The sequence below is a fragment of the Accipiter gentilis genome, chromosome 23 (genome assembly GCF_929443795.1).
Source record: "Accipiter gentilis chromosome 23, bAccGen1.1, whole genome shotgun sequence".
Taxonomy (NCBI): domain Eukaryota; kingdom Metazoa; phylum Chordata; class Aves; order Accipitriformes; family Accipitridae; genus Astur; species Astur gentilis.
In genome coordinates, this window is record NC_064902.1 from 4627163 (window position 1) to 4648738 (window position 21576).

General features: G+C 58.8%; 3 protein-coding genes across 5 annotated transcripts in view; 2 read left to right on the forward strand and 1 right to left on the reverse strand.

The window, feature by feature from the left end:
• The window catches only part of LOC126049964 (uncharacterized), a 66887-nt gene extending 66675 nt beyond the window's left edge, over positions 1 to 212 (forward strand). For all 3 annotated transcript variants that reach the window (XM_049827140.1, XM_049827139.1, XM_049827141.1), the window contains one exon: positions 60 to 212. In XM_049827140.1, the coding sequence (XP_049683097.1) occupies positions 60 to 126 (67 nt within the window). In that variant the 3' untranslated portion in view covers positions 127 to 212. The remainder of the gene's footprint in view (positions 1 to 59) is intronic.
• Positions 213 to 3744: 3532 nt separating this feature from the next.
• Positions 3745 to 7219, reverse strand: LOC126049906 (PHD finger protein 7-like). Its single transcript, XM_049827033.1, has 10 exons — positions 7177 to 7219; positions 6752 to 6972; positions 6561 to 6662; positions 6157 to 6281; positions 5764 to 5926; positions 5551 to 5657; positions 5217 to 5330; positions 4947 to 5065; positions 4694 to 4763; positions 3745 to 4303 (listed from the first exon to the last, which is right to left on the reverse strand). Exons 1-10 carry the CDS (start codon positions 7217 to 7219, stop codon positions 3745 to 3747), a joined length of 1623 nt encoding a protein of 540 aa, XP_049682990.1.
• A 5431-nt stretch (positions 7220 to 12650) lies between these two features.
• LOC126049977 (outer dense fiber protein 3-like) lies at positions 12651 to 16137 on the forward strand. The gene is made up of 6 exons (XM_049827157.1): positions 12651 to 12882; positions 13675 to 13875; positions 14096 to 14197; positions 14555 to 14676; positions 15105 to 15245; positions 16051 to 16137. The coding sequence occupies exons 1-6, from the start codon at positions 12651 to 12653 to the stop codon at positions 16135 to 16137; spliced, it is 885 nt and encodes a 294-aa protein (XP_049683114.1).
• Positions 16138 to 21576: the final 5439 nt, after the last annotated feature.

Genomic DNA, 21576 nt, shown 5'->3' on the forward strand with positions numbered 1-21576 from the left:
AGGATTTCTCTGCCTTCTCCCTGTCCGTACGGTCACAGGCTTTCTTTCTTCCTCCCTAGCACGCGATGCTGGTACCGCAGTGGAGGAGAAGGTGCCGGAGGCGGCGGCTGTAGCAGTGGCTATTAGCAAAAAGGGGCTGGGAGGCTTCTCAGCTTCTCAGATCCACCTAAAAATACAAAATAAAGGGCTCTGGGGCTGTTCCCAGCTGGACTGACTAGTCTGTGCCTGGTGATGGTCTAAAGGGGTTACACACCCCCGGTGCGTGATCCCAGAACAACTCGTAGGGGCAGGAGGGAGTAAAGTCCACGCATACCCCACAGCGCAAACACGTGCAGCCCCTCTCCCGCGCATCCCAACACAGAGGTAGCACGGTGGAGGAGGCTCTCGCCCCCTTCCCAGGGAAACCAGCACAGCTCGTGCTTCCCTGAAGTGCCCGCACACTCCCGCACGCAGCGTGGAGAACCACTCGCAGGGCCAGAATCTGCGTGGGATTACAGGGCTGTGACCACGCTGGGACCACGAAGTGTGGTGGATAGATGGCACCGTGGGAGGGCTGCGGTGGAGGGACACGGGCTCGTCGGGAAGGACCGGCCGGGAAGGCGAGGAGATGTACTTGCCTCCTGCTTGGGGTGGGACAGGAGCCAGCCTGTGGTTCAGGGTCAGCAGACAGACCAAGATGGCTGCTGTGTTAGCAGGGAACTGCTAGGGACCTCCTGTTCAGGAGGAAGAGGTAGCCAAGGTCTTCTTCAAACCAGTAAAGAAGGAAGCCTCACGTTCACAGGCCCTGGTCCTCATGGGGGACCTGAACCACCCTGGTACCTGCTGGAAGGACAGTCCAGCAGGGCTCAGGCAATCTAGGAGGCTTCTAGAGTGCAGTTCCTGGCACGGGTGATGGAGGAAGCAAGGAGATGGAGGAACCCAGAAGGAGAGGTGCTGAGCTGGACCTGGTGCTGGTGAACAAGGAGGAACTGGTTGGGGATTTGAAAGTCGGCAGCAGCCTTGGCTGCAGTGACCCTGAGGTGGTGGAGCTGAGGATGCTGAGGGGAGGGAGCAGGGCGAAAAGCCAAGGCCACAGCCCTGGCTTGCAGGAGAGCGGACCGGGCCCAGCCTTGGGAACCAGCTGGTGGCAACAAGGAGACCTAACAAGGCGGGGGAAGAGCGGGGTGGGGAAGGCACGGCCTTAGTTCTGGCTGGGCTCCGGGACAGCATTCCGAGAAAAAGTCACGGACATCCCTCCGTGGATCCATCCGTCCACCCTCGCCAGCGGCAGGGGGCAGCTCTGTGAGGAGAGGCCTCATCTGCCCCTGCCGGCCTGGCAACAGCTGCGCCATTGGCCACGGCTGAGCCAATCAGCGGAGCCGGAGGCTGGCTGTCAGTCACAGATAGAGGGGGGGGGAGGCTGAGCAGCCTGAGGAGAAATGGAGGAGAGGTGGGGTGGGGGCAGCCGGGGCGAGGAGGGGGATAGGGATAGGGATAGGGATAGGGATAGGGATGGGGATAAGACCAGGACCAGGACCAGGGGCAGGGGCAGGGGCAGGGGCAGGTATCTCCCAGCGTGGACGGGGCTGGGGGGGACCTGGATTCCTCACGGCCCACGGGCCCTTCCGTGGTCGCCAGCCCTGGGCCCGAGCGCCCAGCCCCAGGGACAACCCCACAACCAAGGTCGGAGCGGTTCCTGCGGCTGCCCCGAGGGTCGCCAGCCCCCCGTCAGCCCTGAGCATCTGAGCTGGGGTGAGGTGGAAGAGGCTGGAAAACAGTTGATGGAGAGGAGGCGATGGCAGCAGGTACAGGGCCTGTGGCTCCTGGGATTAACTGAGACTGTTACCGTTAAGTCGGCGCTTCAGAAACTCTCTAAGGCTCAATTTTGGAGTGTTAGAAAGCAGGCGTTCTTTTTTGCAGCGCTGGATGGACGGGGGGATCATTCTGCCTACCTGACAATTCCTGGTGCTGGAAGGTCAGTGCTGTATCCCCACCTCTGAGTGAGATGAAGGTGCTGATGCAGGGGCAAGCACCGAGCTTTCCCAATGCCTGCCTCAGTGCTGGAGAGGGGACGGATGCAGGGAGAAACTCCCACAATCTGCATCACCACAGAGGTATTCCTAAACCTCGCTAACTGAGAGCCGCCAGCAGCAAATTCTGCTGACTAACACCGGGCCCGACTCACCCTCCCTAGGAGGAAAACCATAGATTGAGAGACACCTGGAAAATAGGACACGAAAAAGAAGTTCCAGGTGTTCAAAGCTACATTCCTATTATTAGGTCAGCCCAACAGTATAAGAACACAAGGCTGCCAGATTAAACGCAGAAATTACATCAGTTTTTTCCCTCGTTGCATGTTTCTGCCGTGCAGACCTCATCAAGGTCTGGCCCTGCCAGCTGGACGTCCCCAGCTCCCCATCAGCCGTATGATGCAACAGCCCATAGGACAGGCGCCTGGAGCTCACATCTTCCCAGTCACAGCAGGCAAGAGCAGAAGGACAAAGCGCTGCCACCGAGTTCTCTTTTGGCCCCTCTGTCCCTCCTTTTGGCCTCTTTGTTGGCAGGAAAGCCCATCGGGTCTCCCAGGTTCCCCTGCCTTCCTCAGAGAGGACAGCTGCTCCCTACTGTAATGAAGCAACTCGCATGCTGCATCAAGGCCTGTCAGGAAGGCGCTCAATGCACACACCGTAAGACCACCTGTAGTTTGCCTGAAGAGCAGAGGGTAGTTCACATCTGTACAGCCAGGCCAGGGGATTCTCTTTGCGCTTTGGTCACCGTTATGCTTTGATTCAGCCTTCCAGCTCTGCGCCAAATTCCGCGGAGCTGTTCAGCCGTCACTCTGCAACCAAATTTCTTCTCCTTCCTGCACTAGAAAGGTACTTGCTGGTCTCCAACGGGAGGGAAATCCTTTTGGATGACTGACATTTCCCAGGCCCCCTGTTACCTTGCCGTAGAGCATGTGTGGGTTTTTTGCTCTAAAGGCCGTATGACGGGACTCAAGCCCTCAGTAACGGGTACTGCTCTGGCTCTCCTGAGCTCTCAGGAGCATGTTCCTGACCAGGTGTTTGCAGTCTCTCTTAGAAAGGATTTCTTGGCTTTTTCTGCAAGAAGGAAGCCTACAGTTGGTCCAGCAGCAATCACGTTGGAGAACAGGACCTGGAGCTGGGGAACGGGGAATGGCCTTTGGCTACTGTAGAACACAAGCTGCAGAATTCTTCATGTCACAAAGACAGACATGACACTGAAATCAACATTCCGAGGAAAGGAGCTTTGCCACTTTGCTCCAATTCTCACTAACCTGGGCAACGAGGGTGGGAAATGGGTTACAGCCTTATCGAGAAGGAGACAATTGAAGCGTGTCAAAAGTCGCTGGGGCCGAGGTGCGTGATTTTGGGGGGCGAGCAGTGAGGGCCATGCTGGCTGGGGGGAGCACAGCACACATTGCCGGACACAGGCCATGCCGGGCCACCCTTCCGGGTGCGGGGGCGGAGACCCCCTGTCCCGGGGGTGGGCGTGAACTTCCCCTCAGGCAACCGAGCTGGCTGCAGGGCCAGCAAGGCCCAAAGCCCACGGCCATGGCGCGGGGCAGCCGGCCAAGGCCAGCCCACGAGGAGGGAGGTTTGGGGAAAGTGCTGCCAGCCGCCAGGGAGAAGACAACGCTCTGGGCCCAGCCCCTAAGGCTGCCCCCCAAGAAAGGGAGAGGTGGAGGAGGGGAAGCCGACAAATGAGCGTGGAATGTCCCGGCACAGAGATTAACGTCCAACTTTATTGTACGGGTGGAGGGGGATCAGGACCAGCACTCGAGGATGGCGCACGGCTGGTCCCGTGGCGGCGTCCAGGCCGGCTGTAGGGATGTTGGGCCCGGCGTTGCAAGTGGGAGCGGTCTCGCATCCGCACGGGCCCAGGAGGGCTGGAGCTTCCGCTGCTCTCGAGCGCTGGGGAGCCAGAGGAGGACCCCGCTGGCAGCTGGCTGGCAGTGCTGGGGCCGCTGGTCTCGGGTGCCGGGGAGCTGTGGGACGGCCCCGGCGCCGCCTGGCTGCGGGTGCTGGTCTCAGCATTTGGTGCTGGCGCACGGATCCTGTCACGGCATCTTCTGGGCCGGCTGTAAGGGTGTTGGGCCCGGCGTCGCAAGCGGGAGCTCTTTCGCATGCGGTCGGGCCCAGGGGGGCTGGAGCGGCTGCTGCCCTCAGGCACTGGGGGGCCTTGGGACGGCCCTGATGCCGCATTGCCGGGGCTTCTGGTCTGCAGTGCCAGGGAGCTGAGGGGTGGCCCGAATGCCACCTGCCTCCCAGTGCTGGGGCTGCTGGTTTCTGGCGGTGGGGAGCTGCAGGAGGATCCCGCTGGCAGCTGGCTGGTGGTGCTGGGGCTGCTGGTCTCGGATGCCGGGGAGCTGTGGGACAGCCCCAGCGCTGCCTGGCTGGGGGTGCTGCTCTCAGCACTTGGTGCTGGCACACGGCTCCTGTCATGGCATCTTCCAGGCCAGCTGTAGGGATGTTGGGCCTGGCGTTGCAAGCGGGAGCTGTTTCGCACACGGTCGGGCCCAGGGGGGCTGGAGCAGCTGCTGCCCTGAAGTGACGGGGAGCCGCAGGAGGACCGCGATGCCGCCTGGCTGGCAGAGCTGGGGCTGCTGGTCTCCGATGGTGGGGAGCCGCAGGAGGACCCTGATGGCAGCTGGCTGGCGGTGCTGGGGCTGCTGGTCTCCGGTGCCGGAGACCTGAGCGATTGCCCCGAGCCTGCCTGGCTGGCAGTGTTGGGGCCGGCGAGCTCCGAGCTGGCACTGGAGGCTGTAAGGGGAAGCATGAAGGTCAAGGGCACGGCCCCCAGGCCCGGGGCAGGATAGGCCAGAGCGGTGCCCCCAGCCCTCCTAGAGCAGAGAGGCTCTGCCAGACCCACCCTGGGCTCCCGCTGCCAGGCCTTGCCTGGCCCCTGGCCCCAGCCCAGGGGCAGCCGGGTGCTTTGCCTCTTACCGGTGCCCAGGCCAGCACACGCGTCGCACTCCCAGCTGGCCGTGCTGCTCGTCAAGTCGGAGCAGCGTCTGTGGGTGCCCTCGGCAGCGCAGGAGCAGCACAGGAGCAGTTGCCAGGGCCTGGGGAGGCAAACGGGTTCATGGCTGTGAGGACAAAGTGACCGCAGCACGGGACTGTCCGGCCGAGCTCTCAGTCTCGGTCCTTGTGCCTCGGTCCTTGGTGAGACAGGGTTCTCGTACAGAGCCCCAGGGTGCAGCTGTGGCAACTTACCCCTCTTGCTCTGCCTGCTCCCTGCCTCCGGGACAAAGGCACTCCCTGGCATCGCAGCGGCGGTGCCTCTCGCCTAGTTCTGCGTATTCATGCCTGATCTCCCATGATGGCAGTCTGATGGAGAAAGGAAAATGGATGAGCCCCTGCTGCCCCGGCATAAGAGAGATGCAGGGCGTCCCTGCTTGCCCCCCCGGCCCTGTTTCCAGCTCCTCCGTGAAGCTGAAGCCCAGACTTGCGGGACAGCGGAGGGCCAGGAAGGGCTGCTGGGGCAGCCCCTGGCACGGCACAGTGCTTGCAGCCTCCTGTCTTGTGAGCCGGCCAGAAGGACACCAACCTCAAGGGGATTCGGATCCCCATGGTGAGCATTTCCGAGAGAAAGTGCTCCTTATCTCTACAGAGTGGGCACTGGAAGCAAAACCTGCCGGCGCACAGAGCCTGTCCCTGCAGGAGGAGAAACGTAAGGGGCACGAGTGAGGCCCTGGTGCTGCCGAGCGCCTGCCGTGCCCCGGGGGCGAGCAAATCCTGGGGACGAGGGAACGGCTCCTACCTGGATGCAGCCCCTGTGGAACCAGGCGTGTTTGCACGCTGGGCACACCATGGTGCCGTAGGACTTTCTCTCCTCCACAAGGTCCAGGCAGATGAGGCAGGTGGTGTTCTCCTCCGGAACCGCCTCCACTGCCTGCTCTGGGCGGTGCTCCCAGCAGAAGGCCCTGGTGGTAAGAGGAAAGGGATGGGCGAGGTGAGAAGGGCTGGCTCCTTCCCCGGTGGCGGCAAGGAGGGGAGACGGGGTGTGAAGGAGCCCCAGACTTTGTCTGGCTGTGGCTATGCCTGAGACTGGCTGTTCTGAAATGTCACTGCGGGTTCCTTCCCTGTTTGGCTGATGCTGGCAGAAGAGGATTGAAAGGAAGCAGCCTCTCCTGTGGGGGCCAGCTGCCCTTACCTGTAGAACCTAAAGAATTGGGTGACGCATCCACCTTCCACGGCACAGGGGAGATGGAAGCTGCGGTTGCAGCCTGTTTCCCGGCAGGAGATGGTGGCCCCGCTCTCGCCACAGACGAAGCAGTGCTGGAAAGAGCAGAGCAGCCCCCATCAGCGGCAGCCCCAGGGCCGCCACGGCCAGCCCCACGCCTCCAGGCAGGGCGCAGGATGTGGCCGCTGCTGGGTCACACCCCGCAGATGCGCCTGTCGGAGGAGGCTCCTGTGCTGGAGCCTCTGTGGAGCTGCTGGGAGCAAGACTCCTGCCCCAGAGCCGGCTGGAAGGGCTGGGATTTCTTTCTCGGGTCTAGGCTAGGCTCCCGCAAACCTCTCCCGGCACAGATCTCCCCGGTCTTGTCAGGTGCTCACCTTCTGCGCTGCCCGCGCGACTGTAGATTGAATATCCTTGGGGAGAAATCCCACAAGTCCTGCTTCCCTGGCCCCTCGCTGAAAAAGCCCGCTGGCAAAAAACTGCAGCAGAGAAAAGAGGAGGAGGTGCTGAGGAGAGCGTGGCAGGGACTGCCTGTCGGCAAGCTGGAGGGAGCCCCGGCGTAACTCACCAGGCAAAACACGTGGGCACAGAGCCCTCGCTTCTCCACTTTGTCCCCGCAGAGACCCGGGTCAGCCTCTGCCCGGCGACACAGCAGGCATGCTGGAGGGGAGAGAGCAAACGCCACTGGGAATGAGCACCTCTGCGGGGCCGGGGGAAGCGTCCCTGAGGGATTGCCCCCGAGGGCCTGCTCTGCCCCTGCCGAGCTGGCTGCTGGGCAGGGCTGGAGGCCTTGGAGAGGAAGGGGGCATTGCAGGCACGGGGGTCCCAGCAGGTGCCCACTGCCCAGCCTGGGCCCCGCTGGCTGAGGGCAGGAGGGGCCCTGCCCCGGGGTGGTCGGGGAGCTCCTGCCTCCCCCTGCCACCGCTCTCGGCCCCACGCCGACCGCCCCGACAAGCCCTCTGCTACGCCGCGGGAGGGCTACTTTGCTCTCACCCTGCTCCATCGAGTCGGGGGCCTGCTGCTTGCTTGCGGACATGGCGCACGTCAACGGTGAGCGTTTGGAGAGTCCCTGTCCCAGCAGCGCCGGGCGTCTCCTCCAAATGCTCCTCTGCTGACTCTGAGGGAGAAGCGGGGCGCGGGCGAGGGAGAAGCCAGAGGCGGCTGAGCTTGCAGCACAGGCCCAGCGCCCCGAGGCCTGGGGCCCCCCTCCTCCCTCGGCAGCCCCGCACCAGCCCCGTCCCTCCCCTGCCCTCTCCTCACCTCACCAGGTCGCACTGACGGGCGGCCTGCGCCCAGCGCTCCTTTTTGTGGGCTTGCCCCCGCGGGTCACAGTGGCCACTGTGACATCAGCACCGCTGGCCTGCGCGCGCCCCAACGACGGGCAGGGACGCCCTCGGCCACCTGCCGCCCGCTCTGAGGCGGCCACCGCCTCACCGGGGTGGCTGCGAAGAGCCGAGGCGGGGGCCCGAGCCCTCGGCAGCCACGTCACCGGGGTGGCTGCGAAGTGCCGAGGCGGGGGCCCGAGCCCTCGGCAGCCACGTCACCGGGGCGGCTGAGGGAGCTGGGGCTGTTTAGGCTAGAGAAGGGGAGGCTGAGGGGAGACCTTGTCGCTCTCTACAACTACCTGAAGGGGGGTTGTAGTGAGGTGGGTGGTGGTCTCTTCTGTCAGGTGGCTGGAGTTAGGACGAGAGGCAATGGCCTCAAGTTGCGGCAAGGGAGATTTAGGTTAGGTAGGCGCGTGATTTTGGGGGGCGAGCAGTGAGGGCCTGTCACGACCCAGACTGGACAGACCAGGGAGTCGTGTTTAATTTGAAATTCCCTCGGGCTAAATTAAGGTGAAACGACACCAAACGATCGGTTAGAGATTTTGTTCATGACCGAAGCCAGCTGAACTGGGGAGGCGTGGTAGTAGGTGGCAGGGTTTCTCACAACAGGAACTGGCATCAGACTACTTCTGTAAACCGTGTAACCATATACATCAACTGAGGGAATAAGGAGATCCCTCCCGTTGAGTCAGGAGGTTCAGAGCAGACCCCCTTGCTTTCCAGACTCCTCCTCAGAGAAGGGTCTAGGGGCGGCTGGATCTACTCTTGGTCTCAGACTTGGTCAACAGTTTATATCTTGAAATGGATGAGGTGTAGGGACTGTGGCAAAGTAAAAGGAAAGAGAGAAGAAGACAGAGGGAGAAAAAGGAAGAGAGAAAGATTTCACCGGTCCTGGGTCTGTCCAGCCTTGGTTCAGTCAGCTGAGGTGTCCGGTCAGCTGAGGGGTCCAGTCCTGGTGGGCTTGTCCGGTGGACACATTTCCTCTTGTCCTATCACAAGTTACTTGATGGAAGAGACCAGCAGCCACCGCACTACAATCTCCTTTCAGGTAGTTGGAGAGAGCAATAAGGTCTCTCCTCAGCCTCCTTTTCTCCAGACTAAACACCCCCAGCTCCCTCAGCCGCTCCTCGTAAGACTTGTGCTCCAGGCCCCTCACCAGCTTGGTTGCCCTTCTCTGGACATGCTCCAGCATCTCCACGTCTTTCCTGTAGTGAGGGGCCCAAAACTGAACACAGGACTCGAGGTGCGTCCTCACCAATGCCGAGTACAGGGCAACAATCACCTCCGTTCTCATGCTGGCCACACTATTTCTGATACGGGCCAGAATGCTGTTGGCCTTCTTGGCCACCTGGGCACGTTGCTGGCTCATATTCAGCCGGCTGTCAACCAGCAGCCCCAGGTCCTTTTCCACCAGGCAGCTTCCCAGCCACTCTTCCCCAAGCCTGTAGCACTGCATGGGGTTGTTGTGACCGAAGTGAAGGACCTGGCACTTGGCCTCGTTGAACCTCATACAATTGGCCTCAGCCCATCTATCCAGCCTGTCCAGATCTCTCTGTAGAGCCTTCCTACCCTCAGGCAGACCAACCCTCCCTCCCAACTTGGTGTCGTCGTCAAACTTGCTGAGGGTGCACTGCATCCCTTCATGCAGATGGTTGATAAAGATATTAAACAGAGCCGGCCGCAATACTGAGCCCTGGGGAACACCACTTGTGACCCACATTTTCTCCTGCCTCCAGGGTTTGTCAGCTTTCTATCAGCCACAGCTTTGCCAGATTACCAGTCGAGGTGACTGGAGGCAGTTTTGCTCCTGCCCCACTTGGTTTATGTAGTTTTGGGCTGTCCCCCCTCGGGACATCTGGTATAACCCCTTGTTCCCACTCAAAACATAGCCCCATGCCAGCTACCGTGAAGAAAATTAACTCTATCCCAGCCCAAACCAGCACACCTCCCCTGTAAAAGAGAGGGGTTTGATGCCAGGACAAACGACAATTTGCCGACCTGGCAGAGTACGGGTGCCCTGAGATGTCTCAGGAGAGGCAGGCTGGGCTAAAGCTTCTCTCCTCCTCCTCCTCCTCCTCTCCGGGTTCTGTGGTCTAGCGGAGCAGCTGGGGCTTTGCCGCAAGGACACCCTGGGTCCCGGTCTGCTGTCCTGCAGGCAGCAGCACAAGCCAGGAATGACACTGTCTGCTCAGCACACTCTGGGTGTTCTCCATGGGAAGGACAGCATGGGACTGGGCTTGTTGTTCCAGCTTTATTAAAAAAAATAATTTCGTAAAATACAGCTGTTTTTCAGAGGAGGATTTCACTTCTTCAGGGCTCACCAGGGGCCAGCAGCACAGTGACTGCAGGCTCCATCCTGATCTTGGCATCTCTCTTATCAGGATGAAGATGGCCTCCGCTGCCAGAGTCCTGACCGAGAGTTCAGGGTCTTTCGCCAAGGGCAGAAGGGCTGCAAGAGAAGGAAGCAGAACAGACATGACCCCCCACTGCCTGCAGAGACCCCCAGGAGTCCCCTCCAGACCATGGCACCCTGCCCAGGCCCCGTCCCCTGCCCCACCAGCCCCTCCTCGCCGTCACAGATATCCCGCAGCTTCTGCCTGCTCAGGTTCCTCGGGTGCCATGCGGCAAGACCTTGCTGCCAATGCGGTGGTGGGGACTGGGGCCAGGCTGGCAGAAGAGGAACCCTGGGGACTGTGGCCCACCGATGAACCTGATGGCCACCTCTGGCAAGGTGGCTTGAGTGTCCCGCAGGTACGGCAGCCTCTGCCAGAGGTCTTCTTCCACCCTCTTCCTGTTGTGCACTAACTAGAGAGAGCACAAGGGCACAGGGACTGGTACGGACCCTCCCAAGTTGGCCGGACCAGTACCTCCCCCCAGTACCCCCTTCTCCCTGGCGATTCCTGTCTCCCAGCCAGAGCTGGCAGAGGTTCAGACAGCCGCAGGCCGTGGGGGCCCAGGGATCCTGAGACCCCCTCTTTCATATTGCTAGGGCCCATATGAGTCAGCATTTCCAAAGGGCCGTTTCTAAAGCCTAAACCCAAGGATTTTGGCCCTAAAATGGGGCTTTGGACCCTACAACTGGGTCTTTGGATGCTCATTATATGCCTCGGACATTAAGGAAATGAGGCTTTGAGCCCTAAGTGAGGAGTTTGTACCTTAAAATGAGGGTTGGCACCCTACAATTGAAGTCTCTCAATCCTTGAATCAAAGCTTTGGACCCTAAGCCTGAGCTTTTGGGACCTAAGCCTGAGGCTTTGAGCCCTAAAAGTGGGCTTTGGATGCTCCAAATGAGGGTTTGGACACTCCAGATGCAGCTTGCACCCTAAAAATGCCTGTCTGGATCCTAAAAAAGAGGCTTTGGACCCTGAAAATGAGACTATGCAAACTAACACTGAGCCTCTGCACCCTGAAAGTGAAGGTTTTGGAAACTAAAATGAGGCTTTGGAAGGCAAAACTAAGAGTTTGGAAAGTAAAAATAAGGCTTTGGACTGTATAAGTTTGGATTTAGACTCTACAGATGAGGCTGTGGTCCTTCCAGATCAGACTTTGGGGCTTAAAAATGATGCTCTGGGCCCTTAAAATGAGTCTCTGAACCTTAAACATGGAGCTTGGAACTAATAAATTAGTTTTTGTACTCCATATATGTGGGTCTGGACCTTAAAATGACTGTTTGCACCCCCAGAAGTAGGCTTTGGTCTTTTAAATTTATGCTTTTTGCCCTAACATTGAGGCTTGCATTATAAAAATAAGGCTTTACACTTGAAAAAACTCAGGGTTGAATTTTAAAAATGATGCTTTGTAAAGCACAAAATCGTGCTTGTTCACTGTAGCTATCACCATGGCAGGTTAAATTTCTCGCCGTCTATTCTGTGTTTTAGTTTCCTCCTCACGCAAACCATGGTGACAAACAGTACCCAAAAGGCTCTGGTGCTTCCAGACAGTGGCTTGATGGCTTGCGTAACCTACCTCTAGCCCCATCCCACGGAACGTAGGAACGGTGTTACAAGTAAATAAGGTAGCGTCCTGCTTTAGGAAGAAATAAAAAAGGAAACCAACGGATGTGACAGCAACCACAGACCACCTTTCACCAGCAGGCAGATGCCCAGCCATCTTGGTGCAGTGGCTGCCTTGGAAAGACTCCCCCAGTCCCGGTTTTCTTGCTGAGCATGACACTACGTGGTATGGACCGTGGTGCCCCTTCGGTCAGCTCGGGGCAGCTGTCTCTGCTGTGTCCCCTCCCAGCCAGCTCCCTGGGGCAGCAGAGTGAGAAACAGAGAAGACCTTGGTTCTGCATAAGCACTGCTCAGCAGCAGCTAAACATCGGTGTGTGGTCAACGCCGAAAACAGCACCGTGCAGGGTGCAATGACAAAAAAATTACCTGTATCCCAGCCAGGCCCAGTACAGAAACCCTTCTGTGCCCGCTCACGATTCTTATTCCTGTGAGAAACCCATGAAAAATAGGGCATTTGACTTATCGGGGAGAAATGTGAACACACTCCCGATCTCTGGCTGGCATCTCGCTTTACTTGCGAAGGTACACACAAGTCTACGCGGTTTCTTCTGCACCTTGGGAAAGGGCTCTCTTGCCTCGATTTCCAGGGAGAAACTCCCCAAAGCGGCACCACAGAGGTATTCCTAAACCTCGCTAACTGAGAGCCGCCAGCAGCAAATTCGGCTGGCTAACACCGGGCCCGACTCACCCTCCCTAGGAGGAAAACCGTAGATTAAGGGACGCCTGGAAAATAGGACACGAAAAAGAAGTTCCAGGTGTTCAAAGCTACATTCCTATTATTAGGTCAGCCCAACAGTATAAGAACACAAGGCTGCCAGATTAAACACAGAAATCACATCAGTTTTTCCCTCGTTGCATGTTTCTGCCGTGCAGACCTCATCAAGGTCTGGCCCTGCCAGCTGGACGTCCCCAGCTCCCCATCAGCCGTATGATGCAACAGCCCATACGACAGGCGCCCGGAGCTCTATGACGTCACTGGGCGTCTCCGTGACGAGCCAAGGCCTCTCCCCAAGGCCACCTGGCAGCCGAGACCACAACCTCTCCTGCGCGATCGCTGCCTGCCCTCACTCTCGCCGTGCTCTGCGACCGAGAGGTGCAGCGGCCAACAAGCTCATCCGCACCCAGTCCGATGGCCAAGATGGAGAAAGGTGAAGCGTTGCTGCTCCTCCCGGGGAGGTTTCACGCCGGGCCTCCGCCAGGGAAGCCCCTCGGCAACTCTCCTGCTCTTGCCATAGGCTCAGTAGCTGCCTCCGACGTGGACGGAGCCTGGGTGGGCACCTGGAGACCTCATCGCCCACGCGGCCCCATCATGGCCCAGTTCACCAGCCCGGGACCCAAGTACTCGATCCCCGGGACAACAGGTAAAACCACCGTCGCAAGCGGGGTGCACCACATCCGCTGCCTCTGGGGGACAAGCAGCCACGGCTCCGTTCCCCGTTGCTCCAAGCCTCCATGCTCTCAGCTGCAGCAAGCACACAGGTGGGCCAGAGGAAGGCTCAGGCGGCTCCAGGGAAAGGCCGGGAAAAGAGCTGCCGGACTCTGCTGAGCACAGAGGTGGCCGTAGCAGCACAGGAGGAAGCTTCTTCTCTGTCTTTGCTCTGAACTTCCTGCTCCCACCTCATCCTTTTCTTCTTCTCTTCTTTTTCTTCTCCTTCTCTTCTCTTCTCCTCCTTCTTCGTCTTCTCCTATTCTACTTCATCTTCTCTTCCTATTCTTCTCCCCCGTTTTCATCTTCTCTTCTTCTCCTTCAATACCACCTTCTCCTTCACCACCTTCTTCTCCTTCACTTTCTTCCTCTCCTCCTCCATAGTAGCAGGAAGGTTTCAATTTCTTTCCCACTGGGGCTGCGGGAAAGCAAAACGTGATAGAGGCAATCTTTATATCTGCTTTAAGTTAGCGTGGCAACTGTTTGGGGATTTAATACTTCATAATAATTGCATTTTGGTGGTATTCTGATTAATTGCACAGTGCCTACACTGTTCTTGCCGGAAGTCATTGTACCATTGTATTGGCCTGCCGGTATCATTCTTGGAGGACAAAAACCACACAGGAAGGGAAATTCTTGTGGCCGGCAACTTCAGCTACTCCACTTAGAAACTAGCTTTAACTATGGAGTTGCAGGCAGGTGTCCTTTCACAGGCTTTTCTTCCTAGGTTACCTGGTTCACAATCCCACCAAAACCAAAGCCCCTGCGTACACTTTCCAAAGGGCCAAACCTCCCGGCACAGACAGTTGCTCCCCGGGCCCTCGGTACTACGTCCAGCCCTCCATCACCAGGAACGGGAAGTACGTGGCTCCGGCACAGCACATGGGCAGACTTCCCAAGATAATGACCGAGGTCACCCCTGGACCAAGTGAGTACCATTTCTCCAGCACTTCTTCCAGGCGACACAAGCAGCACACCTGCCTTTTTGCCCTGTGCTACTGGGGCACAAAACCATCAGCTCGCGTCCCGAAGGAGCTTCAGAGGTTTCCAGGCAGAAGGCAAACGTGGCTGAGCACCTCCTCCTGACCTTTCCTCTTTGGCTTGAGGAAGAGAGCCCAGCTTCCCTGCTTTTCTCTGCTTCTCCCTAGGTGACTACTCCACCGACAAGGCCAACCAACACCTCTACAAATGCGCGCCGGCGCCGTCCATGGCCTTCCGGCACAAGGCCTTCAAAACCAGTGAAACTCCAGGTAAGGGAACTCGGGGAAATACACACGCTTGCAGCCCGCTGTCCTCCAGAGAAAACCTGCCGGGCAGCTTTTTTGACAGGCCTAGCGAAAAGCCTACACAGCAGGGCGCAAGGGTCTCTTGACGAGCTTGCTTGATGTCCCGGAGCACCATCTCCTCCCATCCCACAAAAGAACCGGCAACTCGGGCTTGGAGCTGCCGACACACGCCACGTGCGACAAAAGACAGAGGTGTTGGGAGAGGGGCGAGACATCCTTCAAGCTCCTTGCAGCAGGCTTGGCAGGCTGCTTCTCTCCCACTCAGGCGCTGCTCCTCTCCCTGCCGGACTCACACACGCTCTCTTCCCGTTCCCCTTCCAGGTCCTGGCACCTACACCCTGCCCAGGCTGGTGGGACCCAACACAGCCTACACCCACGCCAGCCCCTGCTACTCCATAAAAGGGAAGAGTAAGCACAACAGCTTTGCTGAAGACCTCACCAAGGTGAGCTACACTTCTCTGCTGTCTCGCAGCTGCTCTCCTCAGGGCCGGAGGGCTCTGACTCCTGCTGCAGCCTCTCTTCATGCCCACTTCCCTGCACCAGCAGCAGCACCCAAGAAGCCGTGGGTCCCGTGGCTCTCCTACTGCCAACAGCAACGCCAACACCCGCAGTCCCTCGCTTTCCAGCCCTAACAGTTTTGGTGGGGCAAAACTCATCGGCAGTAATGGGAATCTCCCTCTCCCCTGCAAAATCTGCCTCTCTGCAGGGGAACAGGAGGGGCCCTTGTTCCAATCGCTCCGTGCCTCTCACACCACTTCTCTGGCCAGCCAGATCAACTAGCGCAGCCTGCGTGGGCACCCAGCAAGAATCAACTTTTGTTGTTCTTGTTTGCTGCCTTTTGTACCCAATAACCTCCCTGCCTCTCTTACAGACGCCAGGTCCTGCTGCATTCCCCAAGGTGGAAGTGGACACCTACAAAAAAAGGGCTCCCGTGTACACGATGGGAAGCAAAAGCGGAATTGGAGGCGACAAAACAGTGAAGCCAGGACCGGCAGACTACTGCCCGGGAAAGGTAAGGCAGCCTGCCCAAATCTCCTCCCCTGCTTTGCAACAACCAGCCCTTAAGCATCTGCCCCTTCCAACGGGGCTTCTCAGAACTCCAGACCACCTTACTGGAGTGACAAACCGCAGGACAGCAGGCCTGCTCCCTTGCCTTGGCCCAAAGCCGAGCAGAGTGAGGCCAAAGAACACATCTTTGCCTCTGCACTAGCTCAGGCGCTCAGTGCTGACACATGCTCACACATTACAAGCTCTTCAGGAGGACACCCTGCTGCAGAAGGCACAAGCGGAGCCAAGGGCAGACCTTTCTCACGCAGGGGGGATCAGCTGGGAGGGCAGCGGCGTCTAGCAAAGTCTGGCTGGAGCTAGAAAGGCTCTGGACTTGGAGCAGCCATGCTCCAGCCATGAGCTTGCCCTGCCAGACGGAGTGGGCATGTTGCTCCATTTTGTGTCAAACACAGGCTCTTTGCTTTGAGCGGCCCTCTGATAACGCTCGAGGGATGGATTTTACGTGCCCCTAAACTCTTTTTTTTTTTCTCTTGCCTTTATATGCCTCTCCAAAAAGGGAGAAATGCCAATCAGTAACAGCAGCAGACCCTTAGAAACGTCCTGATCCCACAGGAGGTTTCCATCAAGCGTGCCACTGGCACAGGGGGAGTTAGCTGAAAGTGCCCGGGCACGCACACAGCAATGCACGGCAAACGGCAAATGCACAGCCATCAACTTGTTATGCCAGACGGCCTTTGCTGAAGACAAAAGTCTTCTTGCGAACAAGGCACCACGGTCACCTTTTTTTCTTCTCGCTTTTCCCCTTCCAGGTGACGCTGATCAAGCCCCAGGCCCCTGCTCCCACTTTTGGACTCCGCCATTCCCTCTACACAACTCCTCTACTATCTCTGCAATAAAACAACATACCCCCAAAGGTCTGGTCTGTTCACCTTCAGCTGTGGAGAGAGGGGGTGCGCGAGGGTGAGGACGATGGGCCGTCCCCATTTTGTGTCTATGCCTCAGCCAAACATTGCAAGATGAGGTCGAGGGGAGAGCAGCGAGATCAACAGCGCAAGCAAGGCAGAGAGCTCTGACAGCACCGTTTCACCTGACCGCAGCTAAACGCTGCCCCGTGAAAGCAGTCCGGCCCTTCCCCACGCACTCTCACCCGACGGCCGAGCGTCCCGCAGGCACAGGCTTGCCCCCGAGGACACAGCCCACCTGGGCACCCCAATTTCAGTGCACGCGGGTGGCTTGTCTCCAGGGTGCAGCCAGAAACACAGCCGCTCGGCGTGACCTCTTGCCGTGGGCTGAATAGCACAGGCGAGTCCCCAGAACGACAACAGTTGAGGAGAAGGAGTCCAACAGACATGATGACAGTTGCGTCCTCTGGGTCACCTTATAAAAGTGCACGTTCTTGCTCAGGGCCCAGGAAAGACTCCTGTGCTGCCCCACTTGCCAATGGCCAGAGTGAGGAGACAACTCTATCATCAATGGAGATAGAGTAAATGGATGGAGGAGACAAAAATCGCAGAAGAAGGGGTGGAGGTCAGCAGGAGCACAGAAGACCATGCCTGACTGCAAGGAGGTGTTGGCCACGGTGGCCAGGAACCTGCTGATCCATGGCACAGCTGCCGGCAGGATCTGAGGATGACATGTGATGACAGGACGTCGGCGCCAGGAGTCAGCGCTCTGCTTCCATGAGAGAAGCCAAGCAGGAGAGTCGCAGGATGCGGCAGCAGACGACGATGGCTCCGTCCCCTCTTGGCAAGTAGGACAGAAGCCTGCGCAGGATGGCAGAGCTGCAGCAGGCGTCCGGGGAGAGCAAGTGGCCCGGGAAGAGCGACGCAGGCCGTGAAGGTACTAGTCAACTATCACCAGCACACGAGCGGAGAGGTTCGTAGCTGGGCTGTGGATCATCAGGGAGAGCAGTAAGAGAGGAACCTGCAGCCCAAGGTGATGGCTGCATCCCAGGAGCATGGCTGTTTGACACAGCCCATGCCAAGGCATCCTGCCTGCTGGGGGGTTTCAAAAGCACGCGCAATATTCGCTCGCTCCATCAGACTGCACGGCAGCAATGAAGGCAATCTGGGAAGTGGGAGCCAGGGGGAAAGCTGGAGCTGTGGGATCTGGCGGTGTGAGCCCAGCCCTGAGTGGTACAGCAGGGACTGACAGTTCCACCAGTTGCCACCGTGCAGTATAGGACTCGCAGCAGGTGATTTTGGGGCCTGGATGGCGTCACCCATCGTCCTGAGACATAGGCAAAGACTCTGCTTATGTCCTAATTAAAGAGGAGCCCAAGCACCCCTTGGGAGTCTGTAGATACCGAGAGGAGTGAGAGTGACAGCAGCGAACAGGCCTGAAGCGTGTCTTCCCATCTTAGAGGTGCTTCTTTGCTGAGACAGGCAGGGCATGAGGCGCCAATGGTTGTGTGTAGAAGTGTGCCAGGGAGCTCTGCCTCTGCATAGAAGAGTGGCCCGGTCCTCCGGTGTCGGGAAGAGCATCCAGCCTAGGGGTGAAGAAGTCTGGAGAAGGCTCGGTCCGCAGGGGTCTATAGGAGAGCCTCCTGCCAGCAGGGAATTTGGGACATGCTTTGGCAGGGCTTCCAAAGGGCTGATACAAAATCCTGGTGCCGGAAGGTCAGTGCTGTGTCCCCAGCTCTGAGTGAGATGAAGGTGCTGATGCAGGGGCAAGCACCATGGCCCCAGGCCACATCCTGCCCGTAGGAGCCCTGCACCAGCCACCAGCCTTACTCAAACTGGCAGTGCCGCAACCCCCCTCCACTGCTCCGCAAACTGCCGCTCCAGCGCCTGTGTGGCAGTGGACAGGGGCGGTCAATGGGCATCACGGCTGTAGCAGTGGCTGTAGCAAAAAGGGGCTGGGAGGCTTCTCAGCTTCTCAGATCCACCTAAAAATACAAAATAAAGGGCTCTGGGGCTGTTCCCGGCTGGACTGACTAGTCTGTGCCTGGTGATGGTCTAAAGGGGTTACACACCCCCCGTGCGTGATCCCAGAACGGCTCGTAGGGGCAGGAGGGAGTAAAGTCCACACATACCCCACAGCACAAACACGTGCAGCCCCTCTCCCGCGCATCCCAACACAGAGGTAGCACGGTGGAGGAGGCTCTCGCCCCCTTCCCAGGGAAACCAGCACAGCTGGTGCTGGTGCCCGCACACTCCCGCACGCAACGTGGAGAACCACTCGCAGGGCCAGAATCTGCGTGGGATTACAGGGCTGTGACCATGCTAGGACCATGGGGGTGTGGTGGATAGATGGCACCGTGGGAGGGCTGCGGTGGAGGGACGCAAGCTTGTCGGGAAGGACCGGCCGGGAAGGCGAGGAGATGTACTTGCCTCCTGCTTGGGGTGGGACAGGAGCCAGCCTGTGGTTCAGGGTCAGCAGACAGACCAAGATGGCTGCTGTGTTAGCAGGGATCTGCTAGAGACCTCCTGTTCAGGAGAAAGAGGTAGCTGAGGTCTTCTTCAAACCAGTAAAGAAGGAAGCCTCACATTCACAGGCCCTGGTCCTCATGGGGGACCTGAACCACCCTGGTACTTGCTGGAAGGACGGTCCAGCAGGGCTTAGGCAATCTAGAACGCTTCTAGAGTGCAGTTCCTGGCACGGGTGATGGAGGAAGCAAGGAGAGGGAGGAACCCAGAAGGAGAGGTGCTCTGCTGGACGTGGTGCTGGTGATGGAGGAACCCAGAAGGAGAGGGAGGAACCCAGAGGAGATGGAGGAAGCCAGAAGGAGAGGTGCTCTGCTGGACCTGGTGCTGGTGATAGAGGAACACGGAAGGAGATGGAGGAACCCAGAGGAGAGGGAGGAACCCAGAAGGAGATGAGGAACCCAGAGGAGAGGGAGGAACCCAGAAGATGGAGGAACCCAGAGGAGATGGAGGAACCCAGAAGGAGAGGTGCTCTGCTGGACGTGGTGCTGGTGATGGAGGAACCCAGAAGGACAGGGAGGAACCCAGAAGATGGAGGAACCCAGAAGGAGAGGTGCTCTGCTGGACCTGGTTCTGGTGATGGAGGAACCCACAAGGAGATGGAAGAACCCATGAGAGGTGCTCTGCTAGACCTGGTGCTGATGACAGAGGAACACGGAAGGAGATGGAGGAACCCAGAGGAGAGGGAGGAACCCAGAAGGAGATGAGGAACCCAGAGGAGAGGGAGGAACCCAGAAGGAGAGGTGCTCTGCTGGACCTGGTGCTGGTGATAGAGGAACACGGAAGGATATGGAGGAACTCAGAAGAAGGAGTAAGCCAGAAGGAGAGGAGGAACCCCAGAAGGAGGGGGAGGAACCCAGAAGGAGAGGTGCTGAGCTGGACCTGGTGCTGGTGAACAAGGAGGAACTGGTTGGGGATTTGAAAGTCGGCAGCAGCCTTGGCTGCAGTGACCCTGAGGTGGTGGAGCTGAGGATGCTGAGGGGAGGGAGCAGGGCGAAAAGCCAAGGCCACAGCCCTGGCTTGCAGGAGAGCGGACCGGGCCCAGCCTTGGGAACCAGCTGGTGGCAACAAGGAGACCTAACAAGGCGGGGGAAGAGCGGGGTGGGGAAGGCACGGCCCTAGTTCTGGCTGGGCTCCGGGACAGCATTCCGAGAAAAAGTCACGGACATCCCTCCGTGGATCCATCCGTCCACCCTCGCCAGCGGCAGGGGGCAGCTCTGTGAGGAGAGGCCTCATCTGCCCCTGCCGGCCTGGCAACAGCTGCGCCATTGGCCACGGCTGAGCCAATCAGCGGAGCCGGAGGCTGGCTGTCAGTCACAGATAGAGGGGGCGGGAGGCTGAGCAGCCTGAGGAGAAATGGAGGAGAGGTGGGGTGGGGGCAGCCGGGGCGAGGAGGGGGATAGGGAAAGGGATAGGGATAGGGATAGGGATAGGGATAAGACCAGGACCAGGGGCAGGGGCAGGACCAGCACCAGGGGCAGGGGCAGGGGCAGGTATCTCCCAGCGTGGACGGGGCTGGGGGGGACCTGGATTCCTCACGGCCCACGGGCCCTTCCGTGGTCGCCAGCCCTGGGCCCGAGCGCCCAGCCCCAGGGACAACCCCACAACCAAGGCCGGAGCGGTTCCTGCGGCTGCCCCGAGGGTCGCCAGCCCCCCGTCAGCCCTGAGCATCTGAGCTGGGGTGAGGTGGAAGAGGCTGGAAAACAGTTGATGGAGAGGAGGCGATGGCAGCAGGTACAGGGCCTGTGGCTCCTGGGATTAACTGAGACTGTTACCGTTAAGTCGGCGCTTCAGAAACTCTCTAAGGCTCAATTTTGGAGTGTTAGAAAGCAGGCGTTCTTTTTTGCAGCGCTGGATGGACGGGGGGATCATTCTGCCTACCTGACAATTCCTGGTGCTGGAAGGTCAGTGCTGTATCCCCACCTCTGAGTGAGATGAAGGTACTGATGCAGGGGCAAGCACCATGCTTTCCCAATGCCTGCCTCAGTGCTGGAGAGAGGACTGTCAAATCCTGCCTTGCCGTAGGGCTCCCCCAGGTCTCCCCGTCCCATCCCTGTCCCCATGCCCCCCCCACCCCCCCGCCTTGCAGCAGGGACACCCCCCAGGCCACGTCCTGCCCGTAAGAGCCCTGCACCAGCCCCCAGCCTTACTCAAACTGGCAGCGCCGCAACCCCCCCGCCACTGTTCTGCAAACTGCCGCTCCAGCACCTGCGTGGCAGTGGACGGGGGGGTCAACGGGGGTCACAGGGGGTCAGGGGTGTTGAGATTGAGGGGGGGATGGGGGTCACTGGGAGCACTGGGGGAGTACCGGAGGGGCACTGGGGGCACTGGGAGGGCAGTGGGTGGCACCATATGGCAGCAGGGCGAGTACCGTGGGGTGGTGATGGTGACAGTGACACGGTGACAGTGGCACGGTGACGGTGCCGCCATCCATCAGCAGGATGGGTACTGTGAGGTGGTGATGGTGACACACTGACACTGATGGTGTCCCCATTCCCAGAGGGCCCAGTACCGCATGGTGGGGTCGGTGATATTGCGATGGTGACATGGTGACAGTGACACAGCGATGGTGATGGTGACAGTGACACAGTGATGGTTACACAGTGACTGTAATGGTGACATGGTGACGGTGACACAGCGATGGTGCCAGAGATGGTGACACAGTGCTGGTGATGGTGACAAGGAGACATGGTGACTGTGACACAGTGATGGTGATAAAGGGACTGTTGCATTAAAGCGTAACAAAGTTTGGCAGAAAATAAACCCCCGTGCATTCCAGCTTGTCCTCAGATATCAGAGGGGCTGGGGGCGGCCAGGCTTAGATTCTGAGTGGTGCACAATTCAGCACTCTAAGTCCAGTCACGTTCGATTTATTAAACTGTCACGATTACAGATGCACTAATAGTGCAC